The following is a 17,748-nucleotide window of genomic DNA, read 5'->3' as shown; positions in this document are numbered from 1 at the left end:
AACAAACATTTATTGTGTGCCTACATGCTCAACGCTGGAAATACAACAATGACAAGACAAGACATGGTTTAAAGAGGGAAAGTGACTTGCCCAAAGTCACAAAGCAGTTAGCAGCTAAATGGGCTCTTTGCACTAAACCCAATATTGCCTAATACAATCATTTCTGCATCTGTAAGCACACTAAGCCTTTGATGAAGGTTCTATGCAAAGATAAGATTTTCATATACAACTGATAATAGTAACATTCTATAATATAAGAGATGTCTAGATTTTATATTCAGATGGTTTTAGAATCTATATAAAATAACCACAAAGTTTCTTTATTAGCACATGAAATGATAACTTCCTTGGAAGTACTTTCTAATTTTTTTGGTCCTTAGGTATTATATGTGCAAATTTTGACAATTTTGAAATTTTTCAAGGTGATTTCCAGTCATACAACTACAACTCTCACTATATTGTTTCTTTTAAATTGCAACTTTTCATTCAACTAGTATTTTAATATTTTATTTTCAATAAATGACTCTATTTTCAAAGACCTACCTAGTTCTACCATTAACCAATTTACCTATCTTAGTCAATTATAGCTCAACCAGTTTGGTAACCTCAGCATATAATTAACAGAGATATAGTTAATAAAATGTCCTGTATCAGAACTTACATCTTTAAAGAAAACTTACAAGCTTCACTTCAAAAATGGACAATGGTACTTACACAAAAGAGAAAATAAGAATCTGGCATCACTTCTTTTGTTATTTCTGGCTGGTTTAATACCCTTAAGAAAGCAGTAGGGGAGTTCTTTAACAAAGAAGAGGGTAAGAGACCTTTACTAGAGAAGTAATAGTATAGTTTCAGAGTTCATTTTTAATTAAAATAAACCAAAATAAAAGGTATGAAATTTTTATAACTTATTGAAATAAAAAGTTTTTTAGATAATCCAGACTGGAAAGTAATGTAATCTATATTCCAACAAGTCTGAGAATGATGGGAAAGATGAGGAGATTTAAAAGCTCCCTGTGCTGTACTACCAACATTATAGCATGGAGCTCCAAGGTTGATTTTCCATCCTTAGTCTCCAGAAGGCTCTCCTATGCTGCACTTCCTTCCCCTGACCATTCATTCCCTCTTATTATTGTGCTTCCTCCCTATATAATAAGCTCTATGAAGGACAGACACTGGACATTATCCATCTCTGAATCCTACTTTGAAGCACAGCACATTACTGGCACTCAGTAATGAATCCCATAGATGGTAACCAAAATTTAAGAACTGGTAACAACAACTCTCATTCATATATCCATACTCTAATAAAACTAACTGTACTAACAAAAATTAAAACTACATCAGGAACATAGGCTTCCATCTCAAACACCAGGGAATGTTAAGTGCAGGGCAGGGCTGACCACTGTGAAAGGTCTGGCTACACAAAAAATCATGATGCATGCAGCTCTAAAATATCAACCACTTCTTTTTAAATACGAAAGGTCAATTGCAAGCCTCATATAATGAAAGAAGAAAACTGTCTGGAATAAAAGAAACATTAAGTGAAGAAGAAATGACAAGGTCATTTTTATCTCTGGATTAAGACATTTTAATATACATAATGTATAGTACTTCATATAATTTATTAATGTCATTTTCTATAGGACACTGTAATTAATTCAGTGACATCAATATTGACCTCATACAGACAAAAGATGAAAGCGGGATTTTCTTGTGTACCAAGTACAAAACATGTGCTAAAGAGTTACCACACACGACAGGTGTAAGAGATCAACTTTAAAGATGACTCAAGTTTACAGTAGTTGCTTCACATGGTTTCCCCTCAAGACTTGGATGCCACTCAGTGATCCGTATTTGTGCAAATGCTATCTCCAACTGTCCAACTACCTCCTTTTGCCAGCCCCACTTTTGCCTGTTTTACTGCTGCCGCTGCTAGACTTGCCAGAAGATTTTGAAGAGAAGAGTCTTGTCATGAACTCAGAAACATCAGGCAATTCATGGTTGGAATTCAGCATATTCATCGACTGTTCCATCTCCTGCAAGAGGACAAAGCACAGTAAAAGGAAAGGCATTAAGATCCTTCAAGTCATCTAACAACTAACACTTCCATTAAAGGAGAGAAAGAGAACAAAGAGCAGCTACTGGTCCTCAGCAATGTTTTACCCCACAGCCCTTCAGAAACCATGTTTCATATCTCCTTTATACTACTAAGCATTGTGGCCCTTAATTAATGTCCAATAAATCTTATGTTGGTGTGATTCAGCTTATGTTTTCATAAAGAGTATTTTCCATGATTATATGTGATCATATTCTTGCCACCTTATTTTGTTTTCTGGTTAAAATGCTCTTACTGTTTTAATGTTTTTTTAAACTCGTGCTTTCTTTAGATGCATATAAGAAAGAGTATCAGTCTTTAACTATATACAAAGTTATCAGAAATGTTTGGACAATAAATACATATTTCCAACACTTCATTCCTAAGGCCCTTAGTAGTAAATCTGTGAATGCTATTAAGGCCTGAGGGATCTCAATCACAGCATCTAGAGCAAGAAACAGAAATGCTACAAACAAATTACCGGCAGGACCTCATAAGGATCTGGCACTTTTATTTTGAGGTTTTGTCCTCTCTCTAATAAGCCAACAATCTATAAAGTACTGCTCCACCTTCAACAATATTTATGTAATGTATGTCACACTTGAATTTTACATTAAATTCCAAAGTGAACTTAAAATTGTATTAGTTTACACATGAAAAAAAAAAAAAACCAGCAAAAACTGTATTACCTATCATTTAAAGTTGAACACCACTTGGATATTAGCTTAGGCTTTCTCCCCAAAGGTAGAATTTATACACAGGTTTTCAAGGAGAAAGTGCACTTACAGATATATCCAGGAAAAGAAACATTTTAAGCATAAATCAGAAATGTTAACAAGCTCTAATCATAAAAAATTAAATGCATATCGCAAGAGGTCTTGAGACCCTGCAAAAATGTATCACCAACTCTATTTCTGAATCTCCTCAATTCTGAAGCTCTTGAATAAAGACCTTTTTACACTGCTTACTATGTGCAAAGCACTCTGCAAGGAATGAACTTTTGATCCAATGTGACCTCCAACGTTTTCTTCTATTGATACCACAGGGTTAACTGGTTAACAAGGATGACATAGGATGTACACTTTCTGACCAACACTGAAGCAAAAATGTCAAATTTGGCAGTAAGACATTCTGAAGTATCATAAAGCATTCTTTGATCATGAAACTTTTTCTGCTATTCCAGCTTGGAATAAATGCCTTGCCTTCTACAGAACTTAATCATCTACTACCTCAGCAGACATTTTAATTTATTTGATGTGTATCTTATTTTCCCATTTAAAACTCTCTCACACATATACCCACAATCCTCTGATGGCAAGAAGAGTGTTTATAAATCCATTCTATTTCCTACATTTAACTGGATTCTGAGACTGTTGACAACAGGGATGATATACAACTCATTTTTGTATCCCTAGTATCTATAACATAGATATCAATTAAAAAATGTTCATTCAGCAATGAATAAAGTGTCAATACATTCATATATTACATACAATGGAAAAACCTGGAACTGAGGAAATGAGCTTGTTGATGGTTTCCAGACAGAAGAAAAATAAGGGTTTAAAAAGAATTCTGGGGGGTGCCTGGGTGGCTCAGTGGGTTGAAGCCTCTACCTTCGACTCAGGTCATGATCCCAGGGTCCTGGGATCAAGTCCTGCATCAGGCTCTCTGCTCAGCTGGGAGCCTACTTCCCTTCCTCTCTTTCTGCCTTCCTCTCTGCCTACTTGCAATCTCTGTCTGTCAATAAAATGAATAAAATCTTTAAAAAGAATTCTGAAGATTTTATGGAAGCAAGTATTTAAAAGAGACAAAGCAGTGGCACTAAATTTGAAGCATCTTACCTGGCAACTCCCCGCCCATTGCAAAACCAGTATGATATTGTGGTGAAAAGTCTAGAAGCCACTATTCTATTTTTCTCCCTTAGTTAACTGAATTTGTGCGTGTGTGTGTGTGTGTGTGTGTGTGTGTGTGTATCTGACTACAAAAGCTAAATATATACTCTCAAGAGTTTTATAAAATAAAGGTAAATCATAAAAAGCCATCATTTTGCAAACTATATGAATTGGGGTACCATTTGAACTATTTAACAAAAGAGGCACAAAGACACAAAGTCGTACTAAGCAGAGTGTTTAAGCTATATGAAGAGACCCAGGCTTTTATCAGGCAGAACCAACTGAATTTATCTGGTCCAGTGGAAATAAGTAATTAAATGAGAGGAACATGATACTGTGCTAACACAGCCTCTGAATGAATTTGGCTTGGGAATTAAGATAAAGCTGAAAAAACCCAAGCCATTTGGCCACAACAGCTGGTTCAGGCATCAGAATATGGTTCAAAAATCCACAAAGGGGGCAAACATCTTACCCGTCTCATGTCAGGATCACTTGTATTGACCACTTTGGGCAGAAGCACAAATATCAATAATGGAAGAACCATCATCATAACCTATGGAGGAAAAAAAATCCAGAAAGTGTTTTCCCCACTTGACAGAAGAATAAAATCTACACTTAACAATCCATGATGAAATTAAAGATTCAAATGTTATATATAGAATAAAACTACCAGCACCACCTCAATTCTATTGACCCAGCCCTGCTGATATAAGGTTCTCCTCATTGTTTGACTACTGTAGAGTATTAAGAGCCTAATTCATGTAGGTTTGGACCTTACAGACACCTCACTTCGTTTATGAGCTACCTATCATTTTGCAGAGTTTACAATTTTATTTAACATTTCCTTAATCTGCAGTCTGGCATTAGGAACAAGGATCCTGATGGCCAATTGGGATCTTTCCAGATGACTCTGTGGTTCTTGCAGAAAATATTATATTGACTCTCTAATTAATATACATCTTCTCAAGACTGCAACATAGTACCAGGTGACTACTACAACAGATCAGTTTTGAAAAATGCCTGCCACGCTTCTAGCACTAGGTATGTTTCTGCGGAATTTCAGAAATGAGAATATGGAAGATATTTCTTAATAAGGTTTGGAGTTTTATTGCTGATTTCTCCTATGCACTCTACCCTCCTGGTTCTTTATGTCTGATAGCAGATCAGACTATTTATTTATTTTATTTATTTTACTATTTATTTCTCTCAAAAAATGTACATTCCCCAAATATTCCTGTTTGTGATTTAAATAGCTATCAGCAAGGAATATGATCACCATTTAGAATATTTCAAGATAATAATTCAACTTCCAGAAGCAGAAAAAAAAACTTAATTTGTTTCTAAAGAATGTATCCTATTAGTGTTTTATTATTACTGGACACCATAACATCAGTTTTATACCAAGTATTTAAATTATCACAGAATATCTTCTCTGTTTACTACACATGTGAAAAAAGGAGAAAAATGCTTACTCAAGCCACCAATAGTAGCTGTTCAATAAATGATGGCACATTCATCAGTGAACTAATAGGCAGGTAGAACGAAGGATGAGACTGCTAACTCCACATTTGACTAACCACATACTCTTATTCCATTCGCATTTTAAAACATTTCATCATAAGTATTTATCCCATTTCTGTTGCACATTTCAGTGTCAAAGCAACCATGCAATTCTCACTACATTATTTCCATTATTATTTCCAAAGCTACTATTTTCCTGAAATCAATAAATCAATAACCTATTCACCATTAACCATTCATCTAACAATCTGACGTCTTTTCTTCCTCACCAGGATTAGACATTTTTGACTACCTAGAATCAAATTAGAGAGTAGTTAAGATACTTAATTGTAGCATGATACATACCATCGGGTTCATTAGAAAGTCTGTCCAGCCCCATGATTCCCTTTTAATAAAGTAAGAAGGTGGGCCTGAAGATTTCATTTGGAGAGGATAGGGCAGTCTGACCACTTCTGATGTTTTGATGTAATTCACATATCTTGCTCTGATAAAGCCACATGAGAAAAGCATCAGTAGTTTATTCAAAAACATTACTAGTTAAAAGAACTACTCATAGTTTTTAGCAATACCTTTCGCTTTTTCCAAAATGCTTTGGCATCTAAACTCTTGATCTTAAAAATCTTATCTATATTTCTAAAGCATTTAGCAAAATGTAGAGAAAGAACACTAAACTTGAAATCGGGAGACCTAATTTTGAGCTGTAGCTCTGTCATTATATAGGCCTATGGGATTAGACAAGTTCTCTGTTTATATCAAAAGCTCTTTTAGAAATTCTTCTAGCTCTAATGCTCTTTGATTATATTTAATAATAAATTAATTTTGCTATATACAAAATTGCTGCATATCTCTTTGGTTGTCTGAGATGAATTAATAAACATACCTAATTTTCAAGTCTATTTTGCAAGAAAAATTTATGATTCAAGAAAGTCCTGCAACAGTGCTATAGGTAACACTACATTTTCACCTGAGATGCACTAACTTTAATCAAAACTCTAACCCACTTTCACACATGTTCCAGCTTACTCTTTGAAAACTGCCTCCCCGCTGCTCACTCGTTTGCTTTCAGAACTTCTATTTCACACCTGTTCAACCTTTTCATTCTCTACTAGGCATCTTAACTAAATTCTTTCACAGTGTCCATTCCTTTATGTGTACTAGATTCTGGGTAAGTTTTTTCTGATCCATCTTATAGTTCCTCAAACCTCTGTTCAATTGCTTAACACATGCATTGAGTTTTGTATTCCAAAGCCTGTATTTATTGGAGAAGTTCTATTTTGTTCTTTTTTCAAATATCTATGATCTATTTTTGTAGTATCTTACTCTTATGGCAATAAGTCTTTTATTTGGTTTAGCATTTTAAATATAAACTATTTCATAGTTCATATCCAGTAATTCTATTGTCTAAGGTTCTCAGAGGTCTAATTCATCTGCTGACTCAATGTACATTGTTTTCTTGGGTATTTGGTAAGTTATGTGCTTTTTTTTACATACGGGCCTGGACAGAGAGTATCTCCTTGCAAAGAGGTTATGCATTTGTCTCTATCACAAGTCCAGGAATGTGACCAGGAATGATCTTGTTAATTGCATGTCCTGAAAGTTTCTGGATTATGTGGGAAGTAATAAATTCACACACTAAATTTCAATGAGGGTAGGATGGTGACTATTAAATTTCAGGAGAGATTTTTCCCTCCAAAAGTCCAGGCCCAGATTGGGAGCCTGGTCTTTTTGGATTTTAGTGCCAAGGGTCAAAGGGAAAATCAAGTCCTAGATCTAATTCTGGCTCAAAGAAAGCCTAAGACTTACCTCTTACCTACATACTGCTAATAAAATCTAAGCTTCTTCTTTTTCTTTTTCTTTTTTTTTTTTTAAAGTAGGCTCCATGGGCTGAGATCAAGACCTGAGCTAAGATTAAGAGTTGGATGTTTAGCCAACTAAGCCACCCAGATGCCCCAAATCTGAGTGTTTTGGTTAGAACATCAAACCCCCAGGAATGAAAGTGGCTTATGATTTGTCCCCCAGGACTTTCCTTATACATTTAAAAGGAGATGTTTATCATATACCAAGCATGCTTACAAAATACTGGCCAAGAATATTAGGATCTTATTTAAATCCCCCTCTTTCTCTATTCTGTCCCATTCACAATTATTAAAATGATAAAGGCCTTGTTTTTAATATGCTTCAGGCATCCAATCATCAGGAATGGAACTGAGAATATGAATCCCACTGCTGCAATCAGTCCTTAAATGCTAAAGAAGGAAGTACTCTTTACCCAAAGCAAAAACCTTTATATATAGAAAAATATTTCCACTTGCTTACTTTATTCAAAATTCAGAGCAAAAATACATAAATATAAATTATAGTTTCTAATAGACAAGCATGCCCCCCCCCCCTTTTAAAAGATTTTTATTTATTTATCAGAGAGAGAGAGCGTGCACGCACAAGCAGGCAGAGTGGCAGGCAGAAGCAGAGAGAGAAGCAGGTTCCCGGCTGAGCAAGGAGCCAGATGCAGGACTCGATCCCAGGACTCTGGGATCACACCTGAACTGAAGACAGCAGCTTAACTGACTGAGCCACCTAGGCATCTCCAAGCATCCCCTTTTAACAACTCTCATTTCCCCCAGTATTTAGTGTTTTTGATATTTCTTTAAAAACCTGTGAAATGTATACATAATGTACAGTGTAATCTACATACCCACCCATCTCTAAACTTACAATTTTAAAATATATAAAAAGTCATGATAAGTCTGTTGTTTTTTTTAAAGGTTTTTTTTTTTTTTTTTTAAGATTTTCTTTATTTGACAGAAAGAGAGACAGCGAGAGAGGGAAAACAAGCAGGGGGAGTTGGAGAAAGAGAAGCAGGCTTCCCTCCCTCTGAGCAGGGAGCCCAATGCGGGACTCAATCCCAGGATTCTGGGATCATGACCTGAGCTGAAGGCAGACACTTAATGACTGAGACATCCAGGCGTCCCATGGTAAGTCCTTTAAAGTTTAAATTTAACATACTAAGATTTTACCTATATATTTTCTTACAAATCTTCATGCCTCTAAAAAAAGAAGTGAGAAATTTGATACCTAATGTGCTTCAACTACTTTAAAAAAAATCCACTTATTCTAATCAAATATTTATAAACATATTTACAAGAGATTACCTTCAATTCAAGCTTTACCCTTGTTCTAAACAGCCAACAGCAAGAAATATGATTAGAATTTGGAGAAACTAGGGGCGCCTGGGTGGCTCAGTGGGTTAAGCCTCTGCCTTCAGCTCAGGTCATGATCCCAGGGTCCTAGGATCGAGCCCCTCGTTGGGCTCTTGGCTCGGCAGGGAGCCTGCTTCCCCCCTCTCTCTGCCTGCCTCTCTGCCTACTTGTAATCTCTGTCTGCTAAATAAATAAATAAAATCTTAAAAAAAAAAAAAGAACTTGGACAAACTAGACTATTCTAAGACAACAATTTTAACTTCAAAAATCAGGGGGGTAATTCGTTTCTAAGTGACATCATTTTTGGTGGCATCATTATATTAGTTTCATGATAATATCAAGAATGTAAGTTGTAATTGTCTCTGTTCATTACACATGTTAACAAAGGAGAAAGAATGGGCACCTGGGTGGCTCAGTCATTGGGTGTCTGCCTTCAGCTCAGGTCATGATCCCAGGATCCTGGGATTCTGGGATCCACTGGGCTCCCTGCTCAGTGGGGAGCCTGCTTCTCCCTCTCTAGCTCTCGGGTGCTTCTGCTCTCTCTTGTTATAGCTCTCTCTCATAAATAAATAAAATCTTAAAAAAAAAAAAGAAAAAAAAAAAGGAGGAGAAAGAAAACCCTACCTACCCATCAATAGGCACAGGCATCAATGGACTAATCTGTAGCTAATATAAAGGATGAGACAGCTCTACGTGAGACTCACTCTACGTGAATTATAATATACTTTTATGACATTCAGTGTCCCAAAACAAAACAAAGCAAAACATAAGGTGAAGAAAGAAGAAAAACATTTTAGGTGTAAACACTATCTCAAATGTAAATATTATGGTATCAACTGAACATATCTCTATCATTCAGCTCAATCTGGGGTCGCTACAAATCAACCCAAATATTCTCGGCACATACCAAAAAGGTCAGCAATAAAACAGAACCCCAAAATTATTTTTGCCTTTCCAAGACTTACGCTTTATTACTGTAACATGGAGTCATTTTGTGATAGCTCAAAGAGACATTACCACTCAAAATTCTTTCATATTTGTCACCATACCTCAATAAAGCTAGAAAAAACAAATAAATAAAAAAATTATTTATTTATTTATTTATTGGTCAGTTTAGACCAAAGAGAATACTACTAGTATGGGACAATAATAAATAAATAAATTAAATGCTGAATAACAGAAGGAATAACTGTGGACATCTACACAACAGATTCTAACTTCAAATGGATTTGTGGTATTCTATACTCACGGCCTGAATTATTCCCACATTCTTTTCACCTCAACTTCAAAGCATATGCTCATCTACTTAGAAATTATACTGTGCTTTTTTCTTTTCTCATCATGATCCTCACTTTGAGATAAACTATACAATGTAATCCACTGTTTGCCCCCAAAATACTAAATTTCCACTGCACACTAAATATTTCAGAAAGGAAGAACTAAAGAAATTTCCAGATCAATACAACTATTAAGTAGATATTAAGAGGTACTGTCAAAATATCCCAGTGAAAAACAGGTGGCATATACTATTTCTAATTTAGAAAAGTTAAATAATTTCCCACTTTAAATAATCATATTTCCTTTTTTTTTTTTTTAAGATTTATTTGTCAGAGAGAAAGAGAGAGAGCGCGCACAAGCAGGGGAGCAGCAGGCAGAGGGAGAAGCAGCCTCCCTGCTGAGCAAGGATGAGATGTGGGACTCTCAGGGTCCTGGAACCATACCTTAGTCGAAGACAGAAGCTTAACTAACTGACAATCATTATTTCAATTATAACTTTCACAGGGCTTTTGCTCTCATAGTAGGTAATGAAGAATGAAGTGCCTCTTCATTCTTCAGTAGGTAATGAATGAAGAAGTGCCTCTTCTCTATTATAATATTAGGAGTAAAATAAATTTAAGCCAGAGCAGGAGGAAGTTCAACTTTGCAGTATTACCAATGCTCAATTAAAACAATGTAAGGATATTGGGAGGTTGGGGCAGAGAGGAAAAAAATTTAAAATTAAAGACAATATAAGGATATTTTTATGGAATACCTAGTTTAAATGAGAAACTTTTCAGCCCTAACTATAAATTCTAAAAGGAATATAGGAGGTACTCAGCAGCCTTGCCTTTTGTAAAAACTAAATCAGGTGCCCTTACCTCATTTTTCCTTTTGAAGTGATATCTACTCGGACAGGATCAAACCTGTAAGCTGGAGATATAACTTCCACTACATAAGATCCAGAAGGTATATCATGAACCACAAAACTCCCATCTGTCCTAGAAAAATGAAAATCATATTTAGATACTTCTGATCAACAGCTTGCTTTTTTCTTATGTTCTAAATCACCTGTTAACTCCCAAATCAACCCCCCCCATCAAATGACACAGAAATTGACAACAACAAAAAAAGTCCCCAAACTGGCAAGAATTGTTCCCATGCTTCAGCTTCCATAATCACACAGTAAGGGTTCTGGAAAATACACCACAGCACTCCACAGGAGCAGAGAATCCTGACATAGAAAGTACTTCTAGTTCCTTCTGGGGGATAGTTGATAACAGGGGCACAGTTTCAATTCTGAAGCCATGTCTTCATTCAGGAGAAATTATCAATATGCATCATTACTACATTAAGGTTCCAATTTTGCCTGCAACAACTCCTTAATTAAAAATAAATGGCTCCCCCCCCCTAGTTTTTGTTTGCATTTTGTTGTCTTTCTTTCTAACAAGAAGGCCATCAAGTACAATTTGTTCCACTTGTTACAAATAGTTCCCATTTACTCTGGTTACTTTTGTTTGGATATACAGAAGTTTAACAGGTTTATGTAGTTAAAACTATCTGCCTTTTCCATACTGATTTTTTTCAAAACCTTCTAGACTTAGAAAACCACCCCATCCAAGGGCTGATAATTTCAGATTCACAGATCAAAATCAATTTGTTTTAATATTGGGAAACTGACATTCTGAGGAAAACGAAGTTTCTGTTTCAGGAAAAAACAAATGATCCTAAAAGGAACTGCTTTATCAGAGAAGTCCCTGGATCATAATACATTACATAATGCTTCTTAAATCATTGGGCTCTTTCGGGGCAACTGGGTGGCTCAGTCGGTTAAGTGTTTCCCTTCAGCTCAGGTCATGATCTCAGGGTCCTGCCATTGAGTCCCAAATCAGGCTCTCTGCTCAGTGCGGAGTCTGCTTGTCCCTCTCACTCTCCCTCTGTGCTTGCTCACTCGCGCGCTCTCTCTCTCCCCCAAATAAATAAATAAATAAATAAAGTCTTTAAAAAAAAAATCCTTAGGCTGTTTCACAGCTGAAGGACTAATTTATTCTGCCACACCCACAATATTTACTAAAAGTAAAAGGAAAAGACATTCCTTGCTATTTCAAAGTACAGACTGAACTAAAACAGAACTGAAATGTAAACATCAAGTTAACTTGTTCCTGGGCTAGATACCATTGCTGGGCCTTTGCACCCACTCACCACCCTTCAACTCTTTGTAGACTGAAGGAAGGAAAGAAAATGAGCTTAGCAGATTTTTCCCCAGCTCTCTCCCTGAGAGGCCACCTCTGACTTGCTGTGTCAAGGGACAGTGCTCCTCTGAAGGCAGTCCTTTCTTCCCCGCTAGGTCCCAGTAAACTTTACCTCCCCAAATTCCTTCAGGCTTAGAGGTAATAGTAGCCTTGAGGCTGTAAACTCTAGAGTACTGCACAATCTGGTTGTTTCCCTATACCATGACTACAGTGTTTAATCCCTTCATTAGCTTTCCTTGAATTATTCTAATTTGGGTGTCTTCTGCTTCTTGATCGGACCCTCAATGAACCATCTTCAAAATATTTTTCTAGATCCAGAAAAGAATTAAACTAATGATTGAGAAACACAACAGCAGATCTAACTACCCAAAGAAAAAAGCAAATCTATTTTTCACCGTAAGACAAGTATTTGAGAAAGATAACATATAAATTTTATAATGTAATTTTAAAACTTGGTTTTAAAAATGTATTCTGCAATATGTAAGCTTTGTTGGATCCTGACTTGAGAGAATTACATGGAGCATTTTTGAGATAAACGAACTGGGTATTAGATGAATCTGTAGCATTATTACTTATTTTATTAAGTCAATAATGGTATTGTGAGCGTTTAAGCCCTTACCTTTTAGAGACACATAATAATGCTTTTTCAAGGGAGATTATATTTAGGGTGATATTTAAATATTCCAGAAAAAAAAAATGTGGTACAGAGGAGACATGAAACAGAACAGTAGATTGTGATGGGTACCTAAACATTCATGAAATTATCATTTATTTTAGTGTATGTCTGCAATTTTCCGTAACAAAAAGTTCCCTCCCCAAAAGTATAGTGCATAAAATCTACTACATCAAAAAACTGAAAACTACCTAAATGTCCCCAAACAGAAGACTGCTTAAATAAGTTACGCTTTATATACACAGTGAATGGGGGCAATAAGTGGCATGAAGCACCCTCTGTCAAAACTCCCCTCATTTCTATTAGACAAGGCTCAAGTCACCTCCAACAAGCCTAACTGTAAGTCAAAACTACAAGCTAATTATGCATAACAAGTACAAAACAATTACTATTCCTATTCCAAGAAGTTTCCCACCATAAGCACCTCATATTAATTCTTAGCCTTTCTACAAACAGAAGAACATGAAATAGTGTAAGTAACTGCTCCCAAAATATTAACTGGGGGATTAAAAAAAAAACAGATAACAAAGTACTACATATTGTATTTTACTATTAAAAATTCATTGGAAAAGATACAATAAAATGTTAAGTCTTGTTATCCCTAATTTGTTTGTGTTTTCTTCAATAAACATATTGCTTATACATTACTTTAAAATAAAAATAATAGGGGCAGCTAAGTGGCTCAGTCGTTAAACGTCTGCCTTCAGCTCAGGTTATGATCCCAGAGTCCTAGAAACAAGACCGACATCGGCCTCCCTGCGGGGAGCCCACTTCTCCCTCACCCACTCCCTCTGCTTAAGTTCCCTCTCTCAGTGTATGTCTGTTAAATAAATTAATTAATTAAATTAAATCTTCAAAAAACTAAACTAATAAATGCTTTTTAAAAGAATTGAATACTGCAGAAAAGAGAAGCCAAAACATCAATTTACACTATTAATTTACACTATTTACATTATCAATTTACACTAACTAAACCAAGGTTTAATTGAGTTTTTCCATTAAAATATCATTACTTGGGACAAACCCTAAAGAATGCCCTAATGCCAGATTTGTAAATACAAATAGTATTAAAAGACTAACTTCTCATCATTATCTATTAATCTGAGATTCAAATCTCATTCAACAGCACCTGGATAATCTGAATATTTGCAAATCAGATTTAGAAGTAAACGTCCAAATTTAAGATGTATGGGTTGCAAATACCACTTGCTGGTATACAAACCTATCAGAGAAACACTTCCTTTCCTAAATATTTTCTTTCAGTTCATAGTTTCACCTCCCAAGCAGTGATTGAAAGGCTTAAAACATCACATTTGTGCCTAAACATCTGAAAAGCAGGCGACTGCAAAACTGGAATGCTAATAAATTCACTACGTTCCTTAATATAGGCTGAAATCCCATTTTTGCTAATAACTAGAAAAGAAAGAAGCATGTAAGCAAATGTGGAGAAACCCCAGTCTCACATAAATGCAACCAAGTGTGATGTTTCAAATCCCTCGATGAATTCAACTGTAAAAAAGAACAACAATCCCACCACCAGGCATAAAAAAAAAAAAAAAAGGTGCTTTGATTAGGGACTTCAGGGCCCATTAATTTGAGAAGCAGCAACATTAGCCTCCCAGTCTATGCCATCATAGAAGTCCTTTGGGTTTTGAGAATTCCCACTTGTTTAGCATCTTTCTACACAACATCAAACTGCTAAAAGACTGAAATGAATGCAAAAAGTGGCCAGATTCTAAAGAGACCAAATGAGATGCAAAGGAAAGAATTCAGCACAAAACAAATAAGGGGTCCACCTATCGCCAGGGCCCAGGAGGGGTCGACCCCTACAAGGCAAAAATGGAGTTGAAGATAACGGATCCCACTGCTCCGGCCCTGGGGCAAGCACCTGCCACCCTTATTTCTGAGATACACGGAATGGGGTGATGGGGAAAATAGGGGAAAGCGTCGAGTTGCTTCCCAAGGTCTCCAGGCACAGAATGCTATTGACGCCCACCCTTTCACCCTCCGACAGCGACGTCGTCAGTTCTTGACACTTGGCTCTCCTAGAGGGAATTCCCTTCCGGCTTCCACGCCAACCGCTTTCCCGCTGCCCATAGGATGCTCACTTAAGGAATCCGACATGCTCTTCTCCGTCTACTAGCACTCGGGCGGCCGAGATCCAGTCCTGGGGCTTCACTCCTGGAACAACCGCACGTCCCTCAATCTTGAAGCGATCTCCTGTGCCGACCCCAGTCCCGCCTGATCCATCGGCAGTAGCCCCAGGCAGCTCCGAGCTCTGGGCATCCCCTGAGAGCAACAGAAGAAGGACGGAAAAGAAGCCCCAAACAGCGGCCGCCATGACAGCAGCTCTCAGCGGCCAGGCCGGCAGCCCCGGAAGCCCTCCCAGCCTCCCAGATGTCGTCGGCGCCGCCGCCGGCCGATGTCGTCATCACAGTGCGCGGGGTCCTGACGCGAGCGGAGGGCTCAAACCCGAAGGAAGGACTCTTGAGCCAATCGCCTTGCGAGGCGGAAATGAGGCAAAGCACCGCCGCGAACTCCCGGCGCTCGGGATTGGAAGGCGGTCCGAGGAAAGTGTCAGCTGCCTCTGAGGGGGGCCGCCCGCAAAGCCAAAGTGGGGAGGTGTGTGTTGCTGTGGCAGCCGGCCCCGCCTCAGAGTAAAAGACTGTGAGACTGAGAGCCGCGACGCTCTGAAGTTGTGTCTGCGAATGAGGCTCCGGCTTTCGGGGAAACGGGTTCCGAAGAGAGCTTTCAGAAAAGTTCTAGAGATTCCCCAAGGCGTGTGAGATGAAAATGTTCCCATTTGAGTGTTTAAAGGCGATCGTGTATCGGCATAGAAAATAGCTGGAAAAGATACACAACGATTTACTAAGGGTTGCCTCTGGCGAAAAAGGAAAGAGTTGAGGGACATTTAGTCTGGTACTACACCATTCGTTCGATTTTGAACGCTTTACCGTAAACACAACGTTAGGGATGGGGCGACCTGCCAGTATTGATCCCGGGGATTAAGTCACGATTTCAGGGATCATCTTCAATCTTTTCATTTTCTTGATGATAGAAAGGGAAGGAACGTGCCCAAGGTTTCTGTTAGCTATCAACGTTGTCCTTTCGAATACAAATCTCTGGGTACAAATCTATATTGAAGATTATCGAGGGAAACGCCTTTTTTTTTTTTTTTTTTTTTGCCTTGTGAACTCCTAGACTTAGCGTCCCAAAGAAAAATAACAAAAATTGGGGAAAAGGATACGAGAACCAAGTCCTCTGAGCCGCTGGCAGGGGGTAGAGATGCAGCCCCTGGGGCCACACCATACTCTATATTCTCCTGAGCATCAGCGACTGTGGGTTAGGGGTACTTTCCCTCTGAAGGTAGCCATTGCTTCACAGTTGGTCTTTGGAAGATGCAAAGCTACGGTAAAAAGATTATCAGGTGCTACAACCCTACACTAAACTACACTACACTAGTGTAGTACAACTACACTAAACTATGAAAGAAAATTTCACTTTTCTTTTTATTTATTTATTTATTTATTTATTTATTTGTTTGACAGAGAGAAATCACAAGTAGATGGAAAGGCAGGCAGAGAGAGAGAGAGAGAGGAGGAAGCAGGCTCCCCGCTGAGCAGAGAGGCCGACGCGGGACTCGATCCCAGGACCCTGAGATCATGACCTAAGCCGAAGGCAGCGACTTAACCCACTGAGCCACCCAGGCGCCCCAAAAATTTCACTTTTCTAAAGTGTTACAAAATTTACCAATATGCTGACATAAAAATAGCTTCATCCCTAAATTTTCTTATATTCTTTTACATATTCTTGGTGACCCTGCTTTGTTGGTGTCTTAGACACATGTTCAATTTAATTAGTAGGTAATCAGTGTTGATCTTAATACTGTATGTGGGAGCTGGGGGGGTTGCTTTTTATAGTGGGCAGAGTGGAAGAAGACCAGCAGCAAACAGCAACTGAACTCTGCATCCCCATTTCTGCCTTTCTCTTTGTTCCCCTACCTTACTGTCACTCTAATACAAAAAAAAAAACTAATGATCTGAACCCCTCAAATGCCAGCTTATACCTCCGCCGGCATAGATGGAGTAGAGAAGTCCCAGTAATGTTTTCTAACAGTGTGAAATACTATTATCTCTGGTGTTTTCTAGGAACTGCATAGGTATTCAACTTTAAATTATGCAAGAATTATTCCATAATGTATCTCTTGGACTCATGCCTTATAAAAGAAACTATAATTATAATGAAATATTTTAGAAGGACTGTATACTAGACTTGCTCTGTTTGCCCAGCCAGATTCATTCTCTACCCTTCACTCTGCTTTGTGTCTTAGAAGACTGGATCTTGAAGGATTGCAAAAACTTGGTTCCTTTGACCTCTGGGTGGTTGTAATTGGGTTCAGCCATTAGGAGGTATATGCAGGACACCTCATTCAGTTTTTCTCACTTCTGCCAATAATTGCAAGGAAGTTTAATGAAGGAATAATTTACAATAACCCCCTCAAGGCTTCCAACTATTTCCTGCCAAGATTTTGACCCGTATAGATTTCAAGCAGACCTACTTACCTTAATTGTGGGAAATACTGTTAAAATGAGAGATGATCAGTTTATTATCCAAGCCCTTTAATTTTTCTCTTTCTTGAGGCCTGGCTCTTGGCTTCTTCATATCATGGCCACAAGGGGGTGAACAAGGATAGGGACAGAGACAACATTCAAAAACCACACAAGGCATTTTTATAAATGTTGGATTGTACCAACAGAGGTTGACTCTGGATTTTACAGGTAGTATTTATTTAATGTTTTAAAAAGGTGTTAACGTTTCTGATTTTTTGCAATTTTTTATAATATAAATGTTTTATCAA

The 17,748-nt window shown here is 37.6% G+C and overlaps 1 protein-coding gene across 2 annotated transcripts; it reads right to left on the bottom strand.

Moving 5' to 3' along the window:
• Nucleotides 1-1,606: 1,606 nt before the first annotated feature.
• EMC7 (ER membrane protein complex subunit 7) lies at nt 1,607-15,301 on the bottom strand. 2 transcript variants are annotated; one of them, XM_059372451.1, is made up of 5 exons: nt 14,999-15,299; nt 10,847-10,966; nt 5,857-5,995; nt 4,463-4,543; nt 1,607-2,039 (listed from the first exon to the last, which is right to left on the bottom strand). In XM_059372451.1, exons 1-5 carry the CDS (start codon nt 15,229-15,231, stop codon nt 1,887-1,889), a joined length of 726 nt encoding a protein of 241 aa, XP_059228434.1. In that variant the 5' UTR covers nt 15,232-15,299; the 3' UTR covers nt 1,607-1,886. The 2 variants fall into 2 exon arrangements, with proteins under 2 accessions (XP_059228434.1, XP_059228435.1); XM_059372452.1 differs by lacking the exon at nt 10,847-10,966 and having other exon boundaries at nt 14,999-15,301.
• Between the last annotated feature and the right edge of the window lie 2,447 nt (nt 15,302-17,748).

The sequence above is a fragment of the Mustela nigripes genome, chromosome 13 (assembly GCF_022355385.1).
Source record: "Mustela nigripes isolate SB6536 chromosome 13, MUSNIG.SB6536, whole genome shotgun sequence".
Classification (NCBI taxonomy): Eukaryota; Metazoa; Chordata; class Mammalia; order Carnivora; family Mustelidae; genus Mustela; species Mustela nigripes.
Note: the sequence above shows the minus strand (reverse complement) of the source record. Positions and strands in the feature narration are given on the sequence as shown.